Source organism: Hippoglossus hippoglossus, chromosome 1, assembly GCF_009819705.1.
Source record: "Hippoglossus hippoglossus isolate fHipHip1 chromosome 1, fHipHip1.pri, whole genome shotgun sequence".
Taxonomy (NCBI): Eukaryota; Metazoa; Chordata; class Actinopteri; order Pleuronectiformes; family Pleuronectidae; genus Hippoglossus; species Hippoglossus hippoglossus.
This window is the reverse complement of record NC_047151.1, coordinates 14,927,055-14,951,967: the sequence shown is the minus strand read 5'-3', so window position 1 is coordinate 14,951,967 and position 24,913 is coordinate 14,927,055. Positions and strand designations below refer to the sequence as shown.

Here is a 24,913-nt window from a genome sequence, read left to right as displayed (position 1 = left end):
AATTATTTAATATTAATAAGAAAAAGCAGCAGCAGCTAAATGTGTTCCAGAAGTCAGACACGCTGGTAACTGGGTCACTCGCTGAAACATCATTTTTCACCCGCTGACACCTAAGCACATTTATGCCACCGATGACCATTTTTGTGAGAAATAGTTTAGGATAATATCCTGCTGCTTCCAGTTTACTGTGATGCCTTCTTTAATGTAAGATCACCGTGTGCCTATGAGGACCACGTCCGTTTCTTAGACAATTTGAAACTTCAGGTTTGTTCAATACCTTTAGGTTTTGATAAATCGTGAAGGGCATTTTTTTATATTTCATAGACAATCCACCCATTTAAGAGGATCTACACCATAATGTAATGGGTTCCTTCCTGACCCACACTGCATCCTTCCACCAAATGTTGTGGTAATCCATCCTCTAGTTTTTGCATGATTCTGCTAACTGACTGACAGACAGACAAAGGGAAAACACAACCTCCTTGCCAGAAGTAATTAGTTGCCGCCCTAGGTCCCCTTTGAAAATGGTCCACACCCTCAGATGAAGGGCTACTTATGAGCGGCTGAGAGTGAGCTTCTTGAAGCAGTGGTGGTAGTGATGGTGGTGGAGTGCTGAGGTTCAGCTCTGAGTGATCTGTTAGCACTAAATCTCAGGTTGAGGAGGGGCCTGCCAGCTCTGTCTACTGTGAGAGACGGGAAACATTAAGGCCGCAGCGCTAAGAGCCTCTAAGTCTCCCACTTGTCTCCCTCTGTCCAGGAGCTGGAGCAGCTGACTCTAGCCTCTGTGTTTTTCTCACTCACACATTGATCCGTCCCACCAGCCACCTTTGACCAACATTTCGCTATTTTTTCTTCCCTTCTTTCTTGTGAGAAACGTACTGCATTATGTCAACAAGGTGATAGACCTTGCCCTTAAAATGTGTCAGGGATTACTAGTGCTTAGTGGTGGTTTTCAGTCAGTATCGATCTGTGCGTGCATCATTTATGACTCAGTGAGGACAGGATGGTCCACTTGGTGTGAATATTACTATAGATCTATAGAAAACACAATAAATCTCCAAAATCACTACAGGGGATTTGTTTAAATGCCAGTATTCATTCATTAAGATTTGGGTCTAGGCAACTGACGGGTGAGGAGCTATGAAATATAACTGGCAGTGAATCCTGTGTGACAGGTGTGAATGTTGAATAACCCACAATACTTTAGGGAATAGCAACGGAAGTATGACGACATGCTGCGCTGACTGTTAATTCAGTTAGATGATGTCAGTTACATGAGCCAGACAAACAGTATAAACACTTAACTTTGAAGAAACAATACCTCTCTGTCCAAACATGCAAAGATGCCGGTGAAATGCTAAGATAGCAGGAATCATGCAAAACATTGGATGCCACGTCCATATCTGTGAATTTCAAACTGCTGTTCCTCTTGATACACTTGCTCTGTTTGAAATGGGAGTGGAATATATAAAAATAAATCTCAATCCCATTATCCTGTATGTACTGTATATGATGATATTGATGTTTTTTTATTATTTAGTAGGTCATTTGAAAAAACTGGCATTTATTCTAATAATCAAGTTATTCAGTAATTTCTCATGTATAACTGAAAACAGTACTCCTTTTTACCATTTGTGGGAATCTGCAGCTTTTCTCTCTTTTACCTCGACTTTAGGTCTTTTGTGGTTGATCAAACGAAAAAGCAGCGTCTGAGGATGTGACTGAGAACCCTGGAAAACTGTGACGGGCATTATTTCCTTTATCTTTTGACATTTTATCGATCCAACAAATGGAGAAAATAATTGCGAGATTAATCGATAATGCAGATATTGTTAGATGTTGATACATTTTCTGGAAAATAATTTTACAAACTCTTTATGAATAAAATGACCAGTCAGGAATGTGAGTTTTTTGGAGTATTCAGTAAAGCAGCGTTGACAGCAGATATGTGAGGCTGCAGTGTGACTTTGAGTGAAATGCTAAGGCTGAGTCGAACTAGAATCCAAGGCCTGATGAAACGTCAAGAGATCACCAATGTTATTACAATACCATCCACTGCCGTTGACATATTTGTATTATCTCATGGTACATGTATTAACCTGATTATAATATGGTCAAGTTTGGTATAACCTCCGCCAAGGAGATAATGTTTTCACCTGTGCTCGTTAGTTTGTTTTTTTATTTGCTTGTCAGCAGGATTATGCAAAAAGCTACTGACCCGACTTCCACAAAACTTGCTGGAATGGTAAAGAATGGGTCATGGTTCAAGAAAGAATCCGATACATTTTGGTGCTGATCTGGGTCAAGAGCCGAATCTTTCTTTTTCACTTTCTTCAACATCGCAAAATTCTTCAACATTTTTGTTGACTTGTCGGATAATAATACATAGATCTTGATAAAAGGTTTCACATGGGGACCTTGAACCCTAACCCTAGTTTTGTATGAATTTACTGAATACATACAGTATCAGCAGTATATTGGGAGGTCTGAAGTGGTCTATGGCTAAATGAGGACTTATCTGTTACACACAGGTACTACATTACAACACTGAAAACAATGCATAATTAGACCATGGTCCAGCACAATTCCCTCCACTAAAATTCCTTGTTGTACGTTAACAAGGGATGTAAGACCCCCACCTCACAACTCCTCACAGCCACGGTGTTCCTCCCAGCCTGTGGCCGCTGAGGGGTTAAACGCCATTCGGTTGTAGGAAGTGGGTGGTTGGAGCTGAGGATGGAGCGAAGCCCTGTGTGGCTCCCACAGATCGTTTTACACGAGAGAGAGAGAGAGAAAAGGGAGGCAGCGTTACACCGGAGAGGAGCAGAGGGAGCACGTCGTGTAACTTGAGAGAGCTCGGAAAAAAACAGAGGAAGCTGTTTTGTGTATTTTTTTTTTTTTTTACCGGAGGACGAAAAACCGCGATGTGATCAACCTGCTTTCTTTAGCGGCGTGTGAATGTGTACGTGTACGTGTGCGCGCGCGCGTTTCAGTCGCTGCAGATCCTCAGTGATCTCACCTTTTCCTTTTGAATGCACATACGCGGTGACAGCATGCGGGAGTCATATGATAATGGTGGCTCGTAGTTGTCATGTGCATCCAGTGAAAGTCCCGCATCCATGCACTGGAGCCTCCTCAGCGGCGAACAGACGGTGATGCACGAGCTGAGGCTGCTCGTGAACTCTGAAGCAGCGGGTTCCTGCTGCCAAGTGGCTGGATCACCATCTGAGGATCGTTGCTATTGAAGCGTTTGACGGGATGACAGCAGTCGCATTGTCTGATCTGATGTGCAATCGCACTGTGTTGTTGTTGTTGTAGTTGTTGTTGTTGTGAGGATGAGTGTAAACTTGTTTTGTTGAGTCTAATCTCGGGTGTGACAGTCTCTTATCTCTCAGCTGGACCTCAGCCCATGCACAACACGCTGACCCCACTCGCTTATTCAGCAGATCCCACCACAGAGCAGCCCGGTCAGTGGTGTCCGTCTGTAGCTGCCAGCATGGGGTGTCAGCAGGGGTGGAGCACAGCAGTGACAGCTCTGAAGCCTGGGTCACATTTGATCGAGTAGTTTTTTTTTTTTTTTAGTTGGAGACATAGAGATCATATTTCTATCAGGGAGCGCGGATGTCCTCTATCTGTTTTTATTTCTGACGGTGAATCGCGTATCGCCAATAGACGATGTTCCGATACTCCTCCTGAGTATTTGGGCTAAGTGGTATATCGTGGACACGTGCTGGCCATTTGAAAGCCACGCGAGAGTGGGGCCGTCTTCTCGCGACGCCACCTGGAAACCACGGGAGCCAGGTGACCCCTCCAGACAGGTGTGACCCCCGGACAAGCACCATGGATGATTCTGGGATCATCCGGAGACGGAGGCTGCAGGTGAGAACTAGGACTGGGCTTCAACTGCCAATCATTTAATATTGATATATTTAGTATTGGATAGTTATCAAGATAAATGTCACGTTATTATTATTATATTTAAGTTTAAAGACTGATTTCGGCTGTGGTTTTAAACGGCAGAACTACTTTACACATGTAATGTAGATCGATTGTGTTATACCTTCTCACTGTGCCTGCAGTATATATTGATATATACTAAACATTTTATATACTGCTATTGATTACAATTCTGATTCTGATCGTAATTGATATTGCTTCGTCGGTTAGCCCTAGCCAGAACTCATTTGTTTGACTTATGTCATTAAGGAAGAATAAGCTAGAAGCAATGTTTTGCAGTCTATCCCCTATATCAGCTTTCATGCCATTTTCACAATTACCGGCACATAATCTTAAATGAGATTTACAGTGATGATGTGGTTCTATATTAGTTCTATATTAGAGGAATATTAGTTAAGGGCCAGGAATTGCATTTTCAACCGTTGGACGCATAGATCAATGAGTAAATGCAAGTAATATGTAAAGGCTTCACTTTTAGGTTTGGATACAGGAAGGTGCCCAGTCAGTTAATTTATTTGACTGCACAAAACAGGGTCCACCAATAAAATTGTTGGCCTAATTTAAATTCAAATACATGTTTCTGGTAAATTATTTGGAAAAAATTGTGGCAAATGCCTGACAAATCATGTCACTTTATCACATTAAAGTTCAAAATATCAAAAGGGGGTTTGCTTATTCATTTGCTGTATAGCTTGCAATAGTTTAATAAACACTTTTAAAGAGATACAGTGGCTATCAGAGTAGTAAAATCAACAATGGTAGACAACTCCACCCTAGTTTTAGGTATACAAAGCCTTTTGTATGACATGTTGTCTCGAAAGCATCCCTATAAATTCAGTAGTAAGTGCAACGGGTGACAGATCTGTGTGTAGATTGTTTTATATTCACAACAATATGTGTACAAGTCCAATGACCATGTCATATGTTGAGTATGGGTTGCTTAATGGAGATGGGGAGAGTGGAAGGAGTAGATTATTCTATTGCATTTGCATGATAGTCACTTAGCACACATCTTGTACATTATGACAGCCACAGGAAGGCTCTGGTAAAAGCTTCCCTCGAGACCTTCGCCTGTGTGGTCGGCGCGTGCGTGAAATGAATGGATGAGGCAGGCGAAGCTCAGTGTGCGGGGCCATTGTCTGCCTGTCCTTCTCTGCTTCCTCGTGAATTCATTCGCAGTAAAATTACTTTGCTGTACATTGTGCAAAGATACTCTGCTCTTGATGATTGCTCATCATAAACTAGACACGTGAAAATGGAAGATTTTCGGTACAAATGTTGTTCACTTGTGAAAACAGCAGCAACACTCCCAGACTTCCAGAGAGTATCCAGTCCAGGTGCAGTGCTCCTTTACTGTATGCTCTGGTGGATTAAAGCAGACACAAGATTAAAGATTTGTAAGATAAATGTCCGTCTTTGATGGAGTTTATGGAGGAGACAGTTTCATTTTAAGTCATACAAGACTCTCTGCTACCTCTCCCACCGGCCGAACGTTTGTTTACTTTCTCCCTCTTCTGTATCTCTGTGACATTTAAACTGCAGCTTTTGATAATCCTTGTCTCTTTGTAGCTGTTAGCGGCGCAGGGAGAGACACAGTAGTTTTGTTCAGTCCTAATATGATGTTTGCGTCAGCGGGTAGCCTTGACTTTGTGTGTCATTCACAGGTAAGTCGTGGTATTATAATCTTAACACCAATTAATAGTTACTTTAAATGTAATGATAGATTTGCCCAATATTGTCTGGGTGAATTGTTTGTTTTAAAAAATGCGAGAGAGTCGTGAAATTACATAGAAGGATCGCAGAGAGCACATACCTCCATCTATTAATGCTAACACCCTAACCCGCCATGTTAAAGAAGGTAAAAAAAACAAATCTAAAAACTTAATCGACTCTTCCTTTTCCATAGCTACTCCCTTTCACCAAATTTCATAGAAATCGGTTCAGGACTCTTTACGTAATCCTGCTAACTAAGAAACAAGCAATGACGAAAACATGACGTCCTTCTCGGATGTAACAATGCTTTAGTTACATGTAATGTCCCTTATTAATGCTCTAAATCCATTAATCAACTATATGTTTTACCTTAACTTACAAATTTTTTTTTTTTAGTTTGATCGATTAGTTGCTGTTCTATGACATTTGAAAATACTGGATCACGCCCATCACAAGTTCTGAAAGTCAAACATGACATATTCAGTGTCCAGTGTATTTTGTCCAACCCAAAGTTTAAAATTAAAAAATATTTAGGTTAAAAAGGATCTCAGTACAGCGCATACCTCCACCAAGGCCCAACTGTCCCCTTAAATGCAACCAAGCCGCTCCAAATGGCACATTCATAGATATCAGTCCCCTAAATATGCCTGATTCAAGATCCATTATTCAACCAAATAACATCTTTTCAGTAGTTTTTACATAATACTGCTGAAAAACAAACAAACAACAGACACTGGCAAATACACAGCTTAATATCCTTGGTGGAGGTTAAAAAAAAGAAGGAGCAAAGAATCCATACATGAGTAGGTGGTTGCCATTTTTGTTTCACCAAGCAACTCTAATTGTTTCAGCTTCTTCGGGGAGATTCTCTATCATGGTACATAATTCCTCACACAAGTGACAGATCTTGTTCTTCAGAGAGGTAAAGACTTTCACGCGTCATATAAACTGTCGATTTTTAGCAAATGGTTAAAATCTCTTCCCGCTCCGTGATGGTTTCATGGTAGAGTTCAGCGGGTAAATTAGAGGACGTTGAGTCGCTTTGCTGAGCTCAGGGGTTCTCATGATAGAAAGATTTCCTCAGAGGATAATTGCAGCTGAATATCAGATGTCGACGTGTACGATTGCAGAGCAGGGTAGTCTGGCAGGGGAGGGAGGAGACGGTTTTGATGTGAACATAAAGATTGAAAGTAATGCACGGTGTATGCAGAGACACAGCAGGACATACACCCACACTGTTGCAAGATGGACTTTGAATCCAACTTAAAACAGGAACGCACGGACACACAAAAAGACTCCCTGCACTTACAAGAAGATCACACTGCTGAGTCAAACTCCACTTCTGATTCTAGAGAGATCTTGAGTGCATGTTAATGAGTGTGTCCATCCATTCAGTCGATTGTACAGACACTACACCGAACATCTCGTTTTGTGTGTGTGTGTGTGTGTGTGTGTGTGTGTGTGTGTGTGTGTGTGTGTGTGTGTGTGTGTGTGTGTGTGTGTGTGTGTGTGTGTGTGTGTGTGTGTGTGTTTGTGCACAACATTCATGCACAGTATATGTACATATCAAATTGACTCCCACCCCCTGCCCCTACTCTCCATTTCCATTGAAGTGGTCGATATCCATATCTCAGACAGCGGCGCTCTAAATGCTAAGGATGTGGCACAGTTGTCAGGCCCATTAACAGGACTAATGGTGGCCTAACAGCCCTGTGCGCCCTCAGGGAGGAAGACCAACCACCAGCAGCAGCAGGACGGGCTGAAAGGGCTTGAGGCCAGACGGGGGTAAAATGGGTTTGGGGGGAGGCAGAAAAGACTAGAGGCTACAGGCAGCAGCTGTGGGCTACAGTGCACCCCATTTTAAGTAGCTATTACCGTATCTGGATTTCTTTTCTGCTGGGATCTACTTTCACACCAGAGAGACAGAAGAGGGAGGCAAAGGAGTGTGTGTGTTTGTTTGTTTATGTGTGTGTGTGTGTGTGTGTGTGTGTGTGTGTGTGTGTGTGTGTGTGTGTGTGTGTGTGTGTGTGTGTGTGTGTGTGTGTGTGTGTGCGTTTCATGTGCATTGTTCATTTATGAGGGTGGGCAGTGAAAATAATTTGAGCTTCAGCTAAAGTGAGTATCATTAAAATATCATTAAAATCTTTCAATGTCGCTACTTAAGATACCTTTTGCATTGAATTTACTATGTCATGGTAGCAAAAGTGCAGATTTTAATTATTTATTAACCAGAATGGCACTTGAGAGTGTAGAAGTCAGCCAAGGCCAAACAGTTGCCTTATGAAAACACATTTAAATTCACTAGATCCAGATTTTTTGCATAATCCTGCTAACAAACATACACCAATGAAAACATAACCTCCTTGAGGGAAAACAACTTCTGACCCCAGGTTTTCAGACTAAGGTCATACATGGCTGTTTACATGCCCATCAACGCCTCTTATTTTTTAAAACTGCATTCCTCTATTTCAATCTCAGAATATTAGATTTTCCAAACGACCCTCCCTCTGTTTCTTTAAACCCAGGTTAAATAAAAACGAAATCAACTGGAATAACGATGAAAGCCATGATCTCACCGTTCAGTCTATTTCGTTTGGCTCCGTGGGAAAAGTGAGTGTGTCACTGATAAGAATCATTTACATCTCAGGTGAAGATTATCGTTGTGTCCTGAGCTGTTGTAGGTGTGTGGAGAGCAATTGCACGTAACCCATATGCTCATGCATTGACACACACACAAGTCAAACTGTGTGTCTCATCCCTCTCTGAGTGTAGAGTAACACACACACACACACGCACACACGCAGGCATAATTTGTCCAATATTTTGTCCTGGGCAGTGTGCCCATTTCCAATATGCTAAGCACAAGGGATAAGAGTGTGATCACTGCAGAAGATCCAACTCTCCTTGCCAAGCCCTGTCACTCACTGCCATGCCCACTGCTTTGTTCTGCCTCATCTCATTCCTCTGATGTCTGTATTATTCAGAAAGGGTCGTTTTTGTACTGCGAGAGCAAAGTGCACATCAAAGCTACTGATCTGGGCCAGAGTGAATATGAGAATAGCTTTAGATATTTGAACTACTTTCTCTGGCCTTGAATTATCATCCCGGACGCCTATAAAGCACCAAAAGCCTGTGTCCAACCTGATCCACAAAAATGGACAAGGTGGGAAAAATAGCACCTTTTCAAAGTTTAACAGTGTAACAAGAAAGTGATAAAGGTTAAGAGAGTCAGTTGCACATTATATTGAGACATTATATAATTTTAGACCTCCGTGTAATGAACAGTGAGTTCAGATGTTTTAAATGAATGTCGAAGGCTGGTCGGCCATTAAACTGAAGAATACACTGTGTGACATTTGCCTTGCAATCTGCTGTCAGCTTTGGCAGACGTAACACAGCAGAAGCCTCATGACTCGGCCCAGAGCAGCAGCATATTAACATTTTTTCTTTTCTTCGGTTTCCAGTTGGACTTCGCTTTGTCCTTGGGTAAACATAAACCAAAAGGACGAAAAAAAACTGAATACGCAACATCCTTTCTTCACTTGTCAGGCAGAGAAAGTTCTCTAATATTTTCATCTATTTTGAACGGCTGTGAATCATTTGCAATGAAGGTTGCGCATAATGGATTAAATGTGCCAAGGAGGTGTTTGTTTGTACGTGTACACATCCGTTAGTTTGAGTCTACAGTGCAATATCTCTGCAAAGTTTTCTTTTAGCTCTGAGGAGATCCACAGTGCTCTCGATAGTCAAAGGTCACGCTGACCTCACAAATCACATCATTTGCCTTGTGAATGTCATATGTCGAGAAAACATCCAGAGAATCTGTTATTATTTGGTAGAGACGTTCACTTGGATTCAAAGATGAACTGTTTAGAGTTTGGTGGTCAAGGGTCAAGGTCATTGTGGCCTCACAAAACATGTTTTTGGCCTTTTGAACATGACATCTCAAGTCTGCTTTTACAGAATTTCTTCAAATTTTGACCAGTTGTCACTTGGAGATTTACTGATTAAATTTCAGTGGTTGAAGTCAAAGGTCAAGATGATCTCATATGAGACTGGAAAATAAACACGTTGACTCACACTGCACTGGTTGGTGGAGCCATATAACCGCAGGGCAGTTTGAGTCAGGGGTTTTTTGACTTGGAAAGGTATTATCACAAAGGTATTATCACTCAGCTGTGATATCTCTTCAGTGATACTGCAGTGGTGAAGTGTGAGGACCAAGTAGGACACACTGTGGCACTCATAAGTATAATCGTGAAGACAGGATATGTTGAGGAGACACTTATAAAGATCAACCAGGCTTGCGATTACTGTTATTATCATATCACATCAGAATATCGAAAATTCACCGTTTATGTAACATTGAATATTACTGAGAACTTTGCTGGGTTGTCATGGTCACTTGAGCTCAGGTAAATATAAATATAATAAAAAAAAAAAAGCTGAAGTGAACAGTAACATGGCAACCACACGTGAAGTGGCGCTCTGTTTGACAGCCGCAGTGAGAGGGAGCAGGTGCTGAGGTTTTATCCATTAGCCACCTCTATGGCCTGGCTCTGTCTAAGAAGTGCCTATCAGGATACGGTGGGTTAATTAGTGAGCTGGACAGGCCCTGCTCTACAGTTTGATCTGTGCACAAACAGTTTTGTAGTTTTAAGGGCGAGTATTGACTGTAGAACTCTGTGACGTCAAATAGCAATTAAGCACATTTCCTAAAATATAGAGCCCTTCCTTTGCCAAGATTCTGTACTGGTGTGATTACTGCAATAATGCTGCACTTTCTCAAGATGGTGGTAATCATCGATGATCACAATGATGCAGCGTAGCAGTGTTTCTGCTGCTCTTTTGGCTCCCCTTCGCTTTACAGTGTATAGAGTGTGAATATTAACGCCTCTCAGTGCTGGAAAGTTTTGGTTAGCGAGCTTGTTTTGAGATGAGAGCTCCAGCTGTCAAGTCGTGTATCATCAGCTCGGCTTTGTTTGGGTTTTGGAATGCCTGTTTACTTATGCAAAGACAAAGAGATAGACGTGGAGAGAGAAAGTGATGGAGAGAGAGAGAGAGAGAGTGCACTTGTTTAAAAGGATGAAATTCTTCTCTGGAAAACCAACTGCAGTCTCGTATTTTTCATTATATTTTCCTCTTACATCTGTGTTTGATTTCAGCTTCTGACACTGCTGTGGTTCCTCACTGTGATTTTTTTTTTTTTATTTCCCAGACACAGCTCTATTTCATTAAGCCTGAGTAAAACAAAACAAATGGTGATATCCCTTTAGAGGAGCCACTGGACTAGAATATGGCTTAATAATCAGCACAGGACAGGCAGACTGTAGGTAACTTGATCTTACTTAGGCCAAGTGTTAAATGGGAATCAAATTGGGAATAAATGGGCAACAAGCAGCACACAGATCCATCCCAGTAGTTCCTAATCACATCAGAGTCCTTGCTGTTGTAACCCAGTGTCATAAATATAGCAGCAACATTTTGAAATTGACTTTGGCTCCGTTCAACCTGCTGTTTTCTCAGAGCTCTGAAGTCTCTGAGCACTTAGGAGGGATCAGCTTACAGACTGCCTCCCACTCGCACTATACAATGAGGCAGAAATCACGAAACCCTAATGATTTGTTCTGTCTTTGTTTGTTGTGTCCTTTGTTTTTCTGTATCGCATGCTAATGATGATGCTAATAATCATAAGATACATGATCCTTAGTGAGGATTTGGTTAATCAGCGTGACCACAATCCTCCTCCTTGGTGGCAGTCCGTGTGTTGCAAAGATGAGTCAGTGTGATTCAATAAACTGCTTACAATTCTACTTATATTTTGAAGTAATGCTTGTCTTTTGTGTGGGTGTGAAATACTGGATACTCTTCAGGCCTTTAGTAATCCTAAAAGTAAAATCCTAAATTAAGGAAAACTCACTCTTATATTAAGAATAAAACCATACTCTGTAACCAGGAGGACACACAAACATATTGAATACATATTGCTTCACATATTGCTAGACATAAATCTTGTTTAATGCGTCTGCGCTCTCCTCTTCTCTTTTCTCGTTTCTGACCAGAAGGATCTGCCTCTGCCCCGAAAAAGTAGCAGGTAAGTTCATATTTACATGTTATTCCTCTATTGTATGTATGGGGTATTAAATTAATTTCCACTACTTATGGAATTCATGGAATTTAGTGGGACTTTAACAGTTGTATTACAGCTGGAAAAGTATCAGTATCAAGGAAGATGGGTCACTTCATCTGCTATGGCTACATATATAAAACCAAATTAAATTTTTCAACCTCTTACTGTTTTTCTACATCTTACGGCCACAACATACAACCAAACGGTTTTCTGAGCTGAAACACATACTGACACAGAGGGAATTACATTGTTAGGCCTTGGGATGTTTCCATCTTTATGGTACGTCATGGTTATGATGTGGTATTGTGAAGTGGGAGTCTTGTCCTCAGACGGCAGCGTGTTCCAGCTTTGTGTGAGCCCTTTCTCACTCGGAGCGTCTCAGTCGGAGCAATCTGTTGCAATCGGGCGTGCAATGAACATTCAGCAGCAGGAGACGAGTGCTGTGACCTCGGTTGCCCATGTGTTTCTGGGAAGGTGGGGAGGTAGAGGAAGGAGATTAGAGCAAGACATGATGTGTAATGTACAGTGATTAGATGTAGTGTCGTTTGTTGTTTTATGGCAGCACAGAGCACTATAGTCAATGAATCTCGTTTAGCATTAGTATTGAAGATGCTGACCTACTTTTTACAGTAAGGCCAAAAACCTTTTCTGAATAATACAAGTTTCTCTCATGAACTCAAATCTCAACAGACAGATAGAAATTCCAATTTAGATCCAAGGACATCATGTACAGAAGTCAATCCAGGATTTCTCTGAGAATAATTAAGTTTTTGAGTTTTCTTTAGTAGCAAAGTAATCTTGGAGCCCATTGGCTGCCGTGGGATAATTAATTAGCCTCTTGGACCTATGGCCAATATTAAGGGACTTTCGGAGTAGACAGTGGATATCTGGGCCAAGACACTGGCATCCAATCATCTTACACTGTTTCCAGTTCGACTAGTTTTCTTTTGTCACATGAGTCGAACGTTTCTCCACACAAAACACAAACAGTGATACTTTTTTTTAGGTGTTTTAAGTCCAGACGACATTTTAGCTAATCTCTATTAATAGCCATTGGCATATCAATGTAGATAAATCAGAATGCCAATACCTGATGCACTTGGGTCAATGTGTTCCGCCTCCTTTGCGCTCCACAGGGACTGTTTACCTGCAGAATGGTCAAAGTAGAAATGGAAACTAGAAAGCTTCCAGCCCCCAAATCTTGTCCCTCGCCAACAGATACAGTGCATTTACGTGCAGAATCTGTTTAAATAAATTAGTGTCAAAGTAATCCAGTGATGGTTGTTTATATACCTCCCGGTAAATCACAAACCTGCCAAAAGCAAACTTAACCTACTGTAAACAAACTTAACTGCCAAAAGGAATAGCACCATTTAACCAGCGCCACAGTTACAGTAACATAAATCTTAAATTGTAACCTATTGTTTGAAAGTGTTTTGTGAAGGAAATCATGTAAATCAGAAGCAGAGAGTTTGAGAGGACGCCCTCTCATGCCTCATCTCAGCTACTCGCGGTGCTCTTGAATGAAATCATTCATGGAAATTTCTTCAAAAAGTCAACGTTACAGCCAGACATTAACATTCAGAGACGGCTCTACAAAAACATGATTGGCTTCACGGAGACAAAGCGAGAGATACAGTTGGCTTCTCCACAAAGATGGATTACATTTAGTGACTGAATTAGAGGCCTCGGGAGTCATTTTCTGTGCCATTTAGGAATGAGTGGGACTGAATGATCCTCTGAGATTCGACAAAACTGATTAAAATATCCTCATTTGTGGTACATGCACATGAAAGCGCTCACACTAAACAATTAGATCAGGCAAAATGTGAAATACGTGAAAAGACTGGTGTTGTTTTAAGTGTGAGTCTCTGTCCATGGTGCTGAAATACACAGTGTCTCTATCACTGTTTTACTAATATTCCTTCAATAATGATAATGTTAATAATAATAATATATTAATATGTTAAAATGCTACGTATGTATTTAGGACATAGTGTCCTAAATACATTTAGATAGGTTAATTATGTTAATGTTCATTTAATACTACTTCCATCATGCTTTAAGCAAATATTTTGGCGTTATGCTTGATTTGTAATGTCCCTGTGTGTTGTAGTTCTTTTTCAATGATACAGATATTAGGATGCTGTAATAAAACTACAAACAACAGCAACGTCATACTGATAACTGCAATTAATCTCAGTACACTGTCTGTAGGAAACACTATGGATGCCAACTGTCTCTGCTTGTAGTTTGGAGATAACATGGGGAGCTTTAAGTTAGTAATTCTGGGACTCTGATATTCCTTCATATTCATTACTTGTCATTGGTCTTAAAAAGTTTTAAATTTAATTCATTGATATCCTTGAAATTTTTCTGAAATTGCTGTATTCCAGAGCCGCACTTTTTCTTATTATAGTTTCCTGCTTTTGTTCAATGTGAGCAAAATATAAAACTCTGTCATCGGTCTCTTTATCATATAAACTGTTATCGCTGCACAGAGAGTGTTGGCAGAACAGGAGGTTGTAAATATGAAGCATGGCTTTAATTCCCTGTGTATAGCTGAATTTGTATTTCACTTATTTCTTTGTATTTGTGTGTGTAGTTGTCTACTCAGTATTCTGCATGCATTGCACTCTGGGCAGAGGTACTGTCTGGCAGAAATACCCTGATGATGCTTCTTATACATGCCTGGGATCTTTAATGTGCATGTGTGTGTGTGTGTCCCGTGTGTTATTACAATTTACAGCCTTTGTGAGAGTGTGTGCTCCCGTGTGCAGTGCGGGTGTGTGTCCCTGACTGCTGTCATCGGGTGTGTTTTGCCCGTGACCTCTGACCCCGTGTGGCAACGTGGCAGATGTCACAGCATGACATAAAGGAGACCCCGGAGCTGGAGGCTCTTAGCCAACACCCTTTGCCTGGTGCTGGAGTTGGATTTTTCTACACATGTCCTCCTGTGGGTGGAGCCACAGTCTCTTTTTTACTTAGGGTGTAAACAAAAATGATGTTGACATCAGAATGGAAACAATTGACAAGCAAGTTGATAAATGTTTGAAACCATTACAGGTTGAATTTTCTTCTGTGAAAGACGGACAGAGAAAATCCAACTCCTACATGCCAGACAAAAATATGCACTATGCTTTCTATGTGATATCATGCTGCTTATGCCTGTCTGGGACCCCCCCTGCTGTGTGTCAGTGATATCACCACCCTCGTCATCCTGCCCCCCCCCCTTTCCCCTCGTCTCTACTCCCTCATGTATATTTTATCCATCCAGTCTCCCACATTAGAGATGACATCCATTATTGAATTACTCCCCTCAGCACTACTGTGCAACTGTCACCCCACGTCAGCTTTAACATTTGGTGGGATTGTTTCAAAGGGAAGGAGGAAGGGCGTACACATATGCACGCACAAACACACACGGAGACATTACATCTCTAGACGGGCATTACAGAAGCAGCTCCTCTGATATGTAGGACAATGCCGGAGTTCGTCCAATATGGCGTTTATCTTGGGAAAAACACAAACATATGTCTGTCTCTATATTTGAAAGGATAAGGCTGATGAAATTCTATATTTTCTTACTGGCGATAAATCCCATGAAAACCAACAGTGTGTCAGTCTGTTTCTCATGACTTGTCCCTTTCTCTACCCCGGCTATCGCACTCAGCTCCTACTGAACATGTACCCAATGTAAATCTTTAAAGACAGGACAGAAACACAGTTTCAATTATTTAAAGGCTCCGTAAAAGCATGATTCGATCTTTTTGTAATTAAATATTTGCTTCAAAGGAAACATCTATCAAATTCCAGTAATCTCTGTCTGTCTGTGGAATGCATACCTTGAGAGCCATTCATCTTATGGGCTTCACACGTGGTGTGTCTATTGTTAAGGAAGTGCAGTAAGAAATTTGGTCTGATTTGGACACGTGATATTTTTTCATTAGATAGATTCCGTAATGCACTGATAGAGTAATGCATGGTTGGTTTTGTTATTTTTATGGGATTTATTAACAATAGTAAAAATATATATGAATACCAGCTCAATGCAATGTTTGTTATCATTGTTATTTGGAGGTGGAGGTTTATGGTACAGAGAAATAAGCTCCATCAGGCTTTAGCTACACAGAAAATACTTATTAGTAGGTTTTTTAGTTGTTGGTGTTTGTTTCCAATAAGAAAAATATAGAATATAACATTATCCTTTAATGACCTGTGTCTTTGTAATGTCAGTGCCACTCATGAGAAAGATTTATATAAATATCACACAGAATATTCCACGGTCACATTTAAAAATCAGCTTGCAGTGCCCTTCACTCTCTCTCTCTCTCTCACTCTCTCTCTCTCTCTCTCTCTCTCTCTCTCTCTCTCTCTCTCTCTCTCTCTCTCTCTCTCTCTCTCTCCGTCTCTGTCTTGTCATTTACGTTAGTCTTCAGTTCACTGGGTTCACTCCTCCATGAATCACTCGCTTTTTCTTGCATCTTCACTTAATTTCTCCCACACGCTGCTCTCTCACTCATACTGTATATGCTTGCATTGACTTCCCTGTCTTTTCCATTCCCTTTTTCTTTCCCTCTCTCTCTTTGTCCCTTTCTCTCTCTCCCTCTGTCTGTCTCTCTCTCTCTGTGCCTCCCTCCCCTCTCGCTCTGTCATGTTGCACTTCCTGGCTTGGCACGATACCCTTGAGAGCAGCCCCACAATCCTCTCCCCTTCTAAAAGGGATGCTGGGCAGCCTGTTCCCTCTCTCTCTCTCTCTCTCTCTCTCTCTCTCTCTCTCTCTCTCTCTCTCTCTCTCTCTTCTTCTTCTTCCCTCCATGCTCTCTCTCTCTTTAATTCTGCCGCTTTCTCCGCCTGTGACACAGCTGACATTTTTCAAATCCTTTTTTTCCACACTCCTGCACGTATCCACACGTCGACAGAGTCACAGAGAGAGAGAGAGAGAGAGAGAGAGAGAGAGAGAGAGAGAGAGAGAGAGAGTCTGGTTGTGTGTGCATGTGTTTAACTGGCCAGAGGAGGCTCACATGCCGGCGTGGAGTGTAATCGCTGCCTCTTGACTGCCTCTCTCTATCTGTGTGTGTGTTTAGTTCCCTGTGTGTTTGTGTGAAGCCTCAGCTGCTCTCATGTTCACTTGCCAGCACAGCCTCTGCTTCTAGCAACATGTTTCGACGCACAAAAAGGTAAATGGCAACAATCTGTGTCCGTGCAGTCTTTGTGACCGGTGTGATGCCCTGCTGCTGTTAGTATGTGTAGATTCATCGGAGGAGGTTGTTGTGTTTTTCCATGTATTACCCTCGTCCCTGCCAGCTATCATGCTGTCTCACAGTTGTCTCCCTGTCTCCATTTAGCTCCAGCAATATGGTGTGTGTGTGTGTGTGTGTGTGCATGTTTACTTGATGTTTGTACATGCATATGTGTGTATATGTGACGTGTTTCTGTGCATTTAGTCTATTGTTACATCTGATGAATATATGCCTGCAGGGTTATATCAAGGTTAATCGTCTGTTTGACGATTTTTATTTGTGTGTGTGTTCCACTAAACAATTCTGCCGCTACAACTCCTCAGATGTGTATGTATTTATATCCCTGTTGAGCTGTATTGTAGTGATGCACATAGTCTGTAGATTATGACCTGTGAGCTGGTGATGTCACTGTGTCTCTCTCTCTCTCTCTCTCTCTCACACACACACACAGTCAAAGGCATGTGTGTGCTTGGCCAGTACCCTGTGTGTCAGAGATGGCATTATGATAGTATTATTGTCCAGTGTCCAGGGAGTGCTTGTGTAGCAGAGATCCAAAAGTGGGCTGTGCTGAAGTGGTGTCTGCTTGGCACAAGCTCCTTGCTCGTCCCCCCCCCCCCCGTTCCCTCTCGCCTTTATTTTCTGTCCTTAATGTCACCCTGTCTGTCCTCCATCTTTCCCGTTGACTTTCTGTTTGTCTGTTTCCCTCAATTCTTCCCTGCAACACTTACACTCCTCCCCTCTCCTCTCCCCCCCTCTCATCTCCTCTCCTCCTCGCCTAATGTACAGTCTGTGCAGACCCCGTGGCCCCTCCTGCGGTGCCTCATTTTAGCTTTAGTCTTCATCTCATCTGATCTCAGGAGGATTAGTTGAATCTTCACCATTGCTCCCACTGTGCAGGGAATGAACAGCAGGATGTTCTGTATATGAACAACAAGGATAAGACCTCCCTCTGTTGATGGAGAACATGTGTGGGCTCTTTCCATTAGATGTGTTTGCTTATGAGGCTCATGACACGTGTGTTTGCTGTTTCCTTGTTGGAGCTTAGCATGTTCACAGTCTGTTTGTTTGTGTGATGCAATACCATTTTTCTGTCCTTGTCTGTTTCACGTGCGGTCATTGGCCAGTTTTACGATTATTATACACTAGGGTAGAGTTTATTACTAATAGTACTGCAGCAACTTGAGATTCAAAATTTTAAATAGTAGAAAATAATCAGAAAATAGTAAAAAATGCAGATCACAACAAATATCCATCAAACTGGTGAGGGGGGGGGCAAACTAGGTGATGCTGTGAGCTAAATGCTAAAATTAGGATGCAAGCATGCTTACAGTGACAATGCTCACATGATGACGTTAAACAGGCGTAATGTTTACCTCGTTCACCACCTTAGCTTAACATTTGGGCATGTTTTGACCTCATGGTGGCGCTATAGGAAAGTCAGGGGCTCAGCAGTGTCATTAGAATCCGTGCTGGTTTAAGGTGTCATATTAGCACTCGCATCAATACCTATAGTCCTAATTTAGAGTTACAAATATCATCAAATAATTTACGCTTGATTTCTCTTCCTGCCTCCCTCTCTTTGTCCCTTTGTTGCTTTATATTGTGTGTTTTCTGGCTGTGCTATGGCATTTAAGAGAGATCCTTCTCTGGGCCCACTCCCAAACAGATTGAGCTAAAGGAAGACAGCAGAAGTGAGTAAGAGAGAGAGAAAGTGAGGCACGAGAAAGCAGCGGAGCAACAGGAAGAAGGGAGTCTGGTGGGATGAAAGACAGAGCCTGAGGAAGTGTCTCAGCCTACATTTAAGAGTAGCCCACCGGGGTTAACTGAGCCCCTGACGATACACTCTCAGTGTGTACTTCTTAGCCTCCCCCCCTCCTTGCTTGTCCTCTCCACTTGAAGGTAAACTCTGCAGGTTTTTTGTTTGGGCTTTTGAGATAATGGACGAAGGGACTGAAAGTGGATGATAAACAAGTGAAGGAGCTCCCAGTGGTTTGCAGCTCAAGAACATGAGAGTGCATGTTTATTTCACTCACTCAAATAGTACATACACTATTAGCCCACTCATACACTAAGATAACTACAGTCATACAGGATGCACTTCCACACAGTACCATAGATTGTATATAAAGGTGGAGGACAGGGCTGCTCCCCAAAAGTGAAGCCAAGAGTCTCTATCGCCACCTAGTGGCTAGCTAGGCTAGGTCATGAATCCCACCTCCTCTGTGTTAGTGGATGTGACATGAACAAAACCAAAAAGTCCATCCATCCCTTATCTTTGCTGCTTATCCTTTGAGTGTCGCAGAGGGCACTGGAGCCAATCCCAGCTGACTTTAGGCAAGACGCAGGGTACTCCCTGGACAGGTTGCTAGCGTGTTGCAGGGCGAAAACATAGAGAAAATCATTGACGCTCACATTCACACATATGGACAATCAACGTGACCCGATATGCTTTTGTTTGGACTGATTGCCCAGAGAAAATACCTGGAAATACAGGGTGAACGTGGAAACTCCACGCAAAAAGCTGGGATTCGAGCCAAGAACCTTCTTGCTACGAGGCAACAGTGACAACCATACCAGGAAACAAAGATGGCTTCTGTCAAGTTTGATTTAAAATAAAAATGTGATTGCTATAGAAACACTGAGTTTTGACAGCTGACAGCTGAGAATTACTCGCACTTAGTAAAGCGTGTTTATTGACGGGACCTTGCTTCTGCAGCTAAGCCCCCCAATCGCTACTACGCAGACTCTGGCTCCAGATGTGCAAGATGGCTGCGATCACATCTGGGTATTGGGGGGAAGTGGAGACACGTCGTCCATCTTTACATGCGAAGTACAGTGTTTATGTATTAACATACTTTTCACATGATGTGACATAAATAATTTATTATAACCATCATAAAATCATGCTTTACTTTTAGACTATATGCTCTTTTGTTGAACAGACATACATTTTTTGCTACACTGAATATAAAAGATTTTAGACAAAAACAACTCTCACCTTGAAACACTGGCTTCATATTACACATCTGTTGATTTTGCTGTGATCTGTGCAACAAGCATTTCAGAATATTTTAGGCTACAGTGCAGCAACCATGAGGATGATGGACCTGAAAGCTCATTAGCAGGTACCACAATTATCTGCTTTGGCATCTACAAATGACCCACACTTACAATGAAGCTCAGTGTTGTGGCCTTCAGAGGTCACTAATGAAGGTGCTTACGCAGATATTTTTGCCTGCATGGTGTTAAAAATAAAAGAAAACCTGTTTGTCCTGCCTCTGAAACATGGGTGCTGTATATTCAGTGACACACGTTTGAGCAGCAGTATTTTTTTTTTAATGAAGGAGCGGTAGAGAGAAGGATGGTGTGGAAAAGGAAAACTCCCGTGCACGTTCCACTCGTGTTGTTTGTAGCATGACAGCACCATCTGTTACTGGCTGGTGTTCAGGCCGGCCTTAACCAAAACACACAGACTGTTTGTGGTTTATCTTTGATATAACGATGACATGATAACACAGCGTATCTTCAACAGCTGACAGGGAGTTGGACGAGCACCTGGATAACATGAGTTGCATGAGAATGATAATCTCTTATCAAAAAATTGTTTTTCCAGATAAATATAAATCTGGTTGAATTATTAATATTTAAGTGGTGCATTAGGATTATATAGACGTCATTAAGCCATTCATAAGGATGACTGTAAGACAGCTGTGTATTGATAATGGGACCATAAAGAATTAATGCATTAATGCCTTATTGAATATTAATTTCCTAAATGCAGAACTGAGAAGTGGAATTTGAGCCCTGGCCTCATTCTGCTCCAGCAAATAGTTTGCGAAACAGTAAGTTTGACCAAAAAAGAAAAAAGCATTCTTACCTCAACACCACTTACCAGCTATTTTCTGAGCTTTCAACTCTATCTCACTGCTCAGTGGACTCAACACTTTACAGAGCTGGCTCCATGACAACTGGGCAAAGTGTGGAAAAGCCAATAAGTTGATGTTGAATGTTTTCTTTTGTTTGAGACGGGGTTGATACTTGACATATTTAATTGAAACTAATGTTCTATCAATAGTGTTTGTAAAAGCAAGGTTACGCAAAAACCACTTGACAGATAACTTCAAAACTTGGTGGAAAGATGCAGTGTGGTTCACAGAATAAGCCGTTGCATTTTGGTGCTATGTTTACATAGACAAGGCCTTTTTTGATGTTTTTACAGATTTTCCAGATAATTATTTATGGGTTTGGTGCAGCTTGAATTTAAGGGGACCGTCTATCGAGTGCCATTCTAGTCACTCTTGTGTTATCACATTATAAGAGAGCTTTAAATCATTCATTTATTATTTACGACATGCAATTCACGTTGGGAATAATCGTCTGCTCACAAAATGCCGAAGCTGTTTTGTTGAACTGTTTTCTTCTGAAGCTAATTTAAAACTATCAGTATCATAATTTAAAGTCTTGCAGCACCACGCCAAGCAATCTATTAAGTTAAGCTTCCTATTGCCGTCTCCATTCTAACACTCTTCTAAGAGATGGAAGCCGGCGCCTTGCTTTATTGTGAATCTGTATGCATTATCCATAATCAGATTAGATCATTTTTAATGTCTGTTTAACATGCTGCCAGACACTCCACTCATGCAAATGAGGTGCAGCTCACTGGCGAGGCTCTGTTTAGTCTTTATGATGTCTTTAGGATGGCTGCAGATCATTGGCTGTGGATAAGGTCACGGTGGAAATGTCATGATTGTGGCGATTTAGAGCACCTCTCAGATCTCCACGTACAGTGACTGCAAAATATGAGGAGGGGAGACTGGTGCAGACAAACAGGAAACCAGCTGAGGAGAGACTGATAGTGACACATGCAGAACGATCCAGATAGGTCTTTGCACTGCCGCAATTTCCTCCTGCATCACTCTGCCTGAGGATACGCTTTCACACCTTTAGAGAACATCTGACAACACCTTGGACTGGAGAGCTGTGGCGTGACTAAAATAGACGTCTGGATGTTTATTGCGTCCCGTTGCGTTCTATTTATGTGTGCTGTGCCCGCCCCTCTGATTGTGGTGTGTGCCCGACCAGTTGATCTTTAGGGGACATGGTATTAAATGTAATACACATTTTTCTATAATCTTTAATCATAACCAGGAAGCTTAGCTGAGCTTTAGCTCTTCTTACTCTTAACCTTGTTTATTATAAAGCATTTGTGGGAAAAAATCTGTCAGTGACAAATTGATCTCAACTCAAGATCCAATTCCCAGCTTTTTCTTGGCTTTCGACCTCATCTCACAGTCTTTCTTACACTTCGCTAAGGAGGTAAGGAGGAGGAGCTTTCATTACTGTGCCTTCATTTGTTTTTACTGAATGGATTTACATGAAATTTGGTGGAAGGATAGTACATGTTCATTAAAATTTGGGGTGGAACCAGGAGTTTTTTTATTGTAATGCCCCTTTGCCACTGGTCCGAAAGCCCACTAACATCCACTAACATCTGGCTTATGTCTGCAATGGGAATAGATTCATTCCCGGGTCAAATGACTGCAGAAGACACTGGTTTTTATCGGCTCAGATCCACACATGGGTGAATGCGCTAATTAGGCAAGACAGCGAGGTGAGAGAGTGCATCAGTTGTCGGTTGAGTTATCGAACATGGCGCACTGGGGGAAAAAATCTGAAAGGCAAACTCCTCCATTGGCAATAAGAAAGGAGTCGAATGCCTTTTTTTTTTTTGCTTCAATAACCCACGTATACCCACAAATTTTCATTTCCCAGGGAATAAGGGAATAATTCATGCACATTTAGGGAACTAATATCTAGTTTGTGAAATCTGGTGTAGATCTGAATAGAAATCTGAATTTATATATGGTTTCATAAGGGGACCACTGGGTCTTTGGTATGCGTGTGATTCTAGTTGGTAAACTAAGCTGGCTGTTGTGTCCTCTCTTGACCTTTAGTGCAGAACATGAACAGTTCGGAAAAGCACAACCCTGCTCTCATTTCATAGATAATCTTTGGCCTTGTGACATCTGAGTCCGCACTAACTGATGAGGTCTGTGAGTTGAGGTTGAAAAACCTACTGAGATAATGTTTTTCTCACATAATGATCTCAAGTCAAGAACAAAGTTCAGTTATCAAACAGGACAATATCATAGGTCTTACATTTAGCTGATTTACATTCCTTGTGATGTTTTCTACCTCTCTCGTATGTATGGAACTACAACCAGCAGATTATTAGCTTCGTTTAGCAACTTGCTGGGGTCTCAATTTTTTAGTTTTCTTCTCTGTGAGAGGATTTAGACGACGGCTCCGACCCCCCCCCCCCCCCCCCCCCCCCCGACAGACTTTAGTGTTATGACTATGTCAGTCAGCCACTACAAAATCAACTCGCCAGTGAGGAAGTTGAGCGAGCCAGAAATTCAGCCTGAATATCAGCCAGCATGTCAATCATCCAGCCCGCCGGTCGGCCCGCCTTGTCAGTCCGCCAGCTCTTTATTCAAATAAGAGACACCACAAAACACACAACCTTTGTTCATTTCTTGAACTAGCACCAAGTCTCGTTGTAAAAACTGAGAATTGCCCCTGAGTCACAGCATGAATTGCCAAAATCATTGCTACATGTTGGGGTGACTGAGTCAGTATTTCATCTTCATTTACTTTCTCTCTCTACGGCTGTGAAGCTCTGTTTGCTACTTTTGTAGGTCGGCTTTGTCTTCATCGTTTTTTTTTCTTCCTCATGCTTTGCCTCTCTTTCATGGGGAATGTCAACAAATCATCTGTTTATGTGTCTCTGTGCTCCATTGCATAGCAACAAGAAAAAGCCATGTGACTAACCCCTGCAGAAATCCCGAACACTAAGACGGCCCACACGTATGTTCTCCTCCTAGTTTCATGTCCTTTATCTTTTCATCCATCTTCCTTTGTGTGTGTTTGCATTCATCTCAATCACCCTCTCTGTCTCCGTGTAACTGCCTCAGGCTTGATAAATCTGCCCAGATGGCTTGATTTGGACACTTTACACCCTGCATAGATCCCAGTGGTTGTTTAGGACCCCGGCATTACCAGCAGTGGATGCTGCATAATGGGACGCACCGACTAGGACCTGGACCTGTTGAACCAGGAAGCTTTTTAAAGGGGAAGCATTTTATTGCCTCCATTTTAAGTTGTAAACATGCACTTACCTTTAAGATGTGGAGAGAGAGAGAGAGAGAGAGAGAGAGAGAGAGAGAGAGAGAAAGAGATAGATAGAGGTCACCTGACAGGAAGTGGGTTTGGATTAATAGTGTGGTGTAACCATCACAAAGGTTTGGTCTTCTGTGAGTCAGCACTCAGAACAGGACACGATGCTACTAATAGACAGAAGACACGCACACACACACACGCACACACACACGCAGAGAGTTAATAATCTACTAGGTGAAACACATTAAGCATGCACAGGCACTCACTCACATCTGTCACAGCCTTACATGTGCATGCGATTGGATAATCAGACACATTGTTGTTGCCTGCGTCCTCCTGCACATTGTTAAACGTCCTCTCATGACGGGCCACCATGCTGTCAGTGTTGGCTCTTCACTCTGAACGGGCTCGTTCCTTTAATTTGATTCTGTGCATAATGGAGGTGTTCAGCTCATTGTCCACGTTGCTCTGTGTTTTGATCAGTGTCCAGCTGTTATAATGAGTGTGCTCAGCTGTCTGACTACATCATAGACCAGTCAGAGGCCGTTTGGTTTTAGGATGGAGACGACAGCCCGCTCCATGAGGAGTCAATTTAGGAAGTAATTACGAAGCAAAGAAACATAATGAAGTTAGATTCTTTCCAAACGCTGGTTCGAGGGTGTTCTGTCCTTGACCTGGGAAAGTATTTATA

At 41.9% G+C, this 24,913-nt stretch overlaps 1 protein-coding gene across 3 annotated transcripts in view; it reads left to right on the top strand.

The window, feature by feature from the left end:
• The first annotated feature begins 2,693 nt into the window (after positions 1–2,693).
• Positions 2,694–24,913, top strand: part of LOC117759915 (microtubule-associated serine/threonine-protein kinase 1-like) — a 64,532-nt gene continuing 42,312 nt past the window's right edge. The window contains exons 1-2 of one of the 3 annotated variants that reach the window (XM_034582444.1): positions 2,694–3,879; positions 11,736–11,764. In XM_034582444.1, coding sequence (XP_034438335.1) covers positions 3,841–3,879; positions 11,736–11,764 — 68 coding nt within the window. In that variant the 5' untranslated portion in view covers positions 2,694–3,840. Of the gene's footprint in view, positions 3,880–11,732; positions 11,765–16,546; positions 16,981–24,913 lie in introns of those variants that run through there. The other 2 variants (XM_034582435.1, XM_034582453.1) reach the window with 2 other exon arrangements.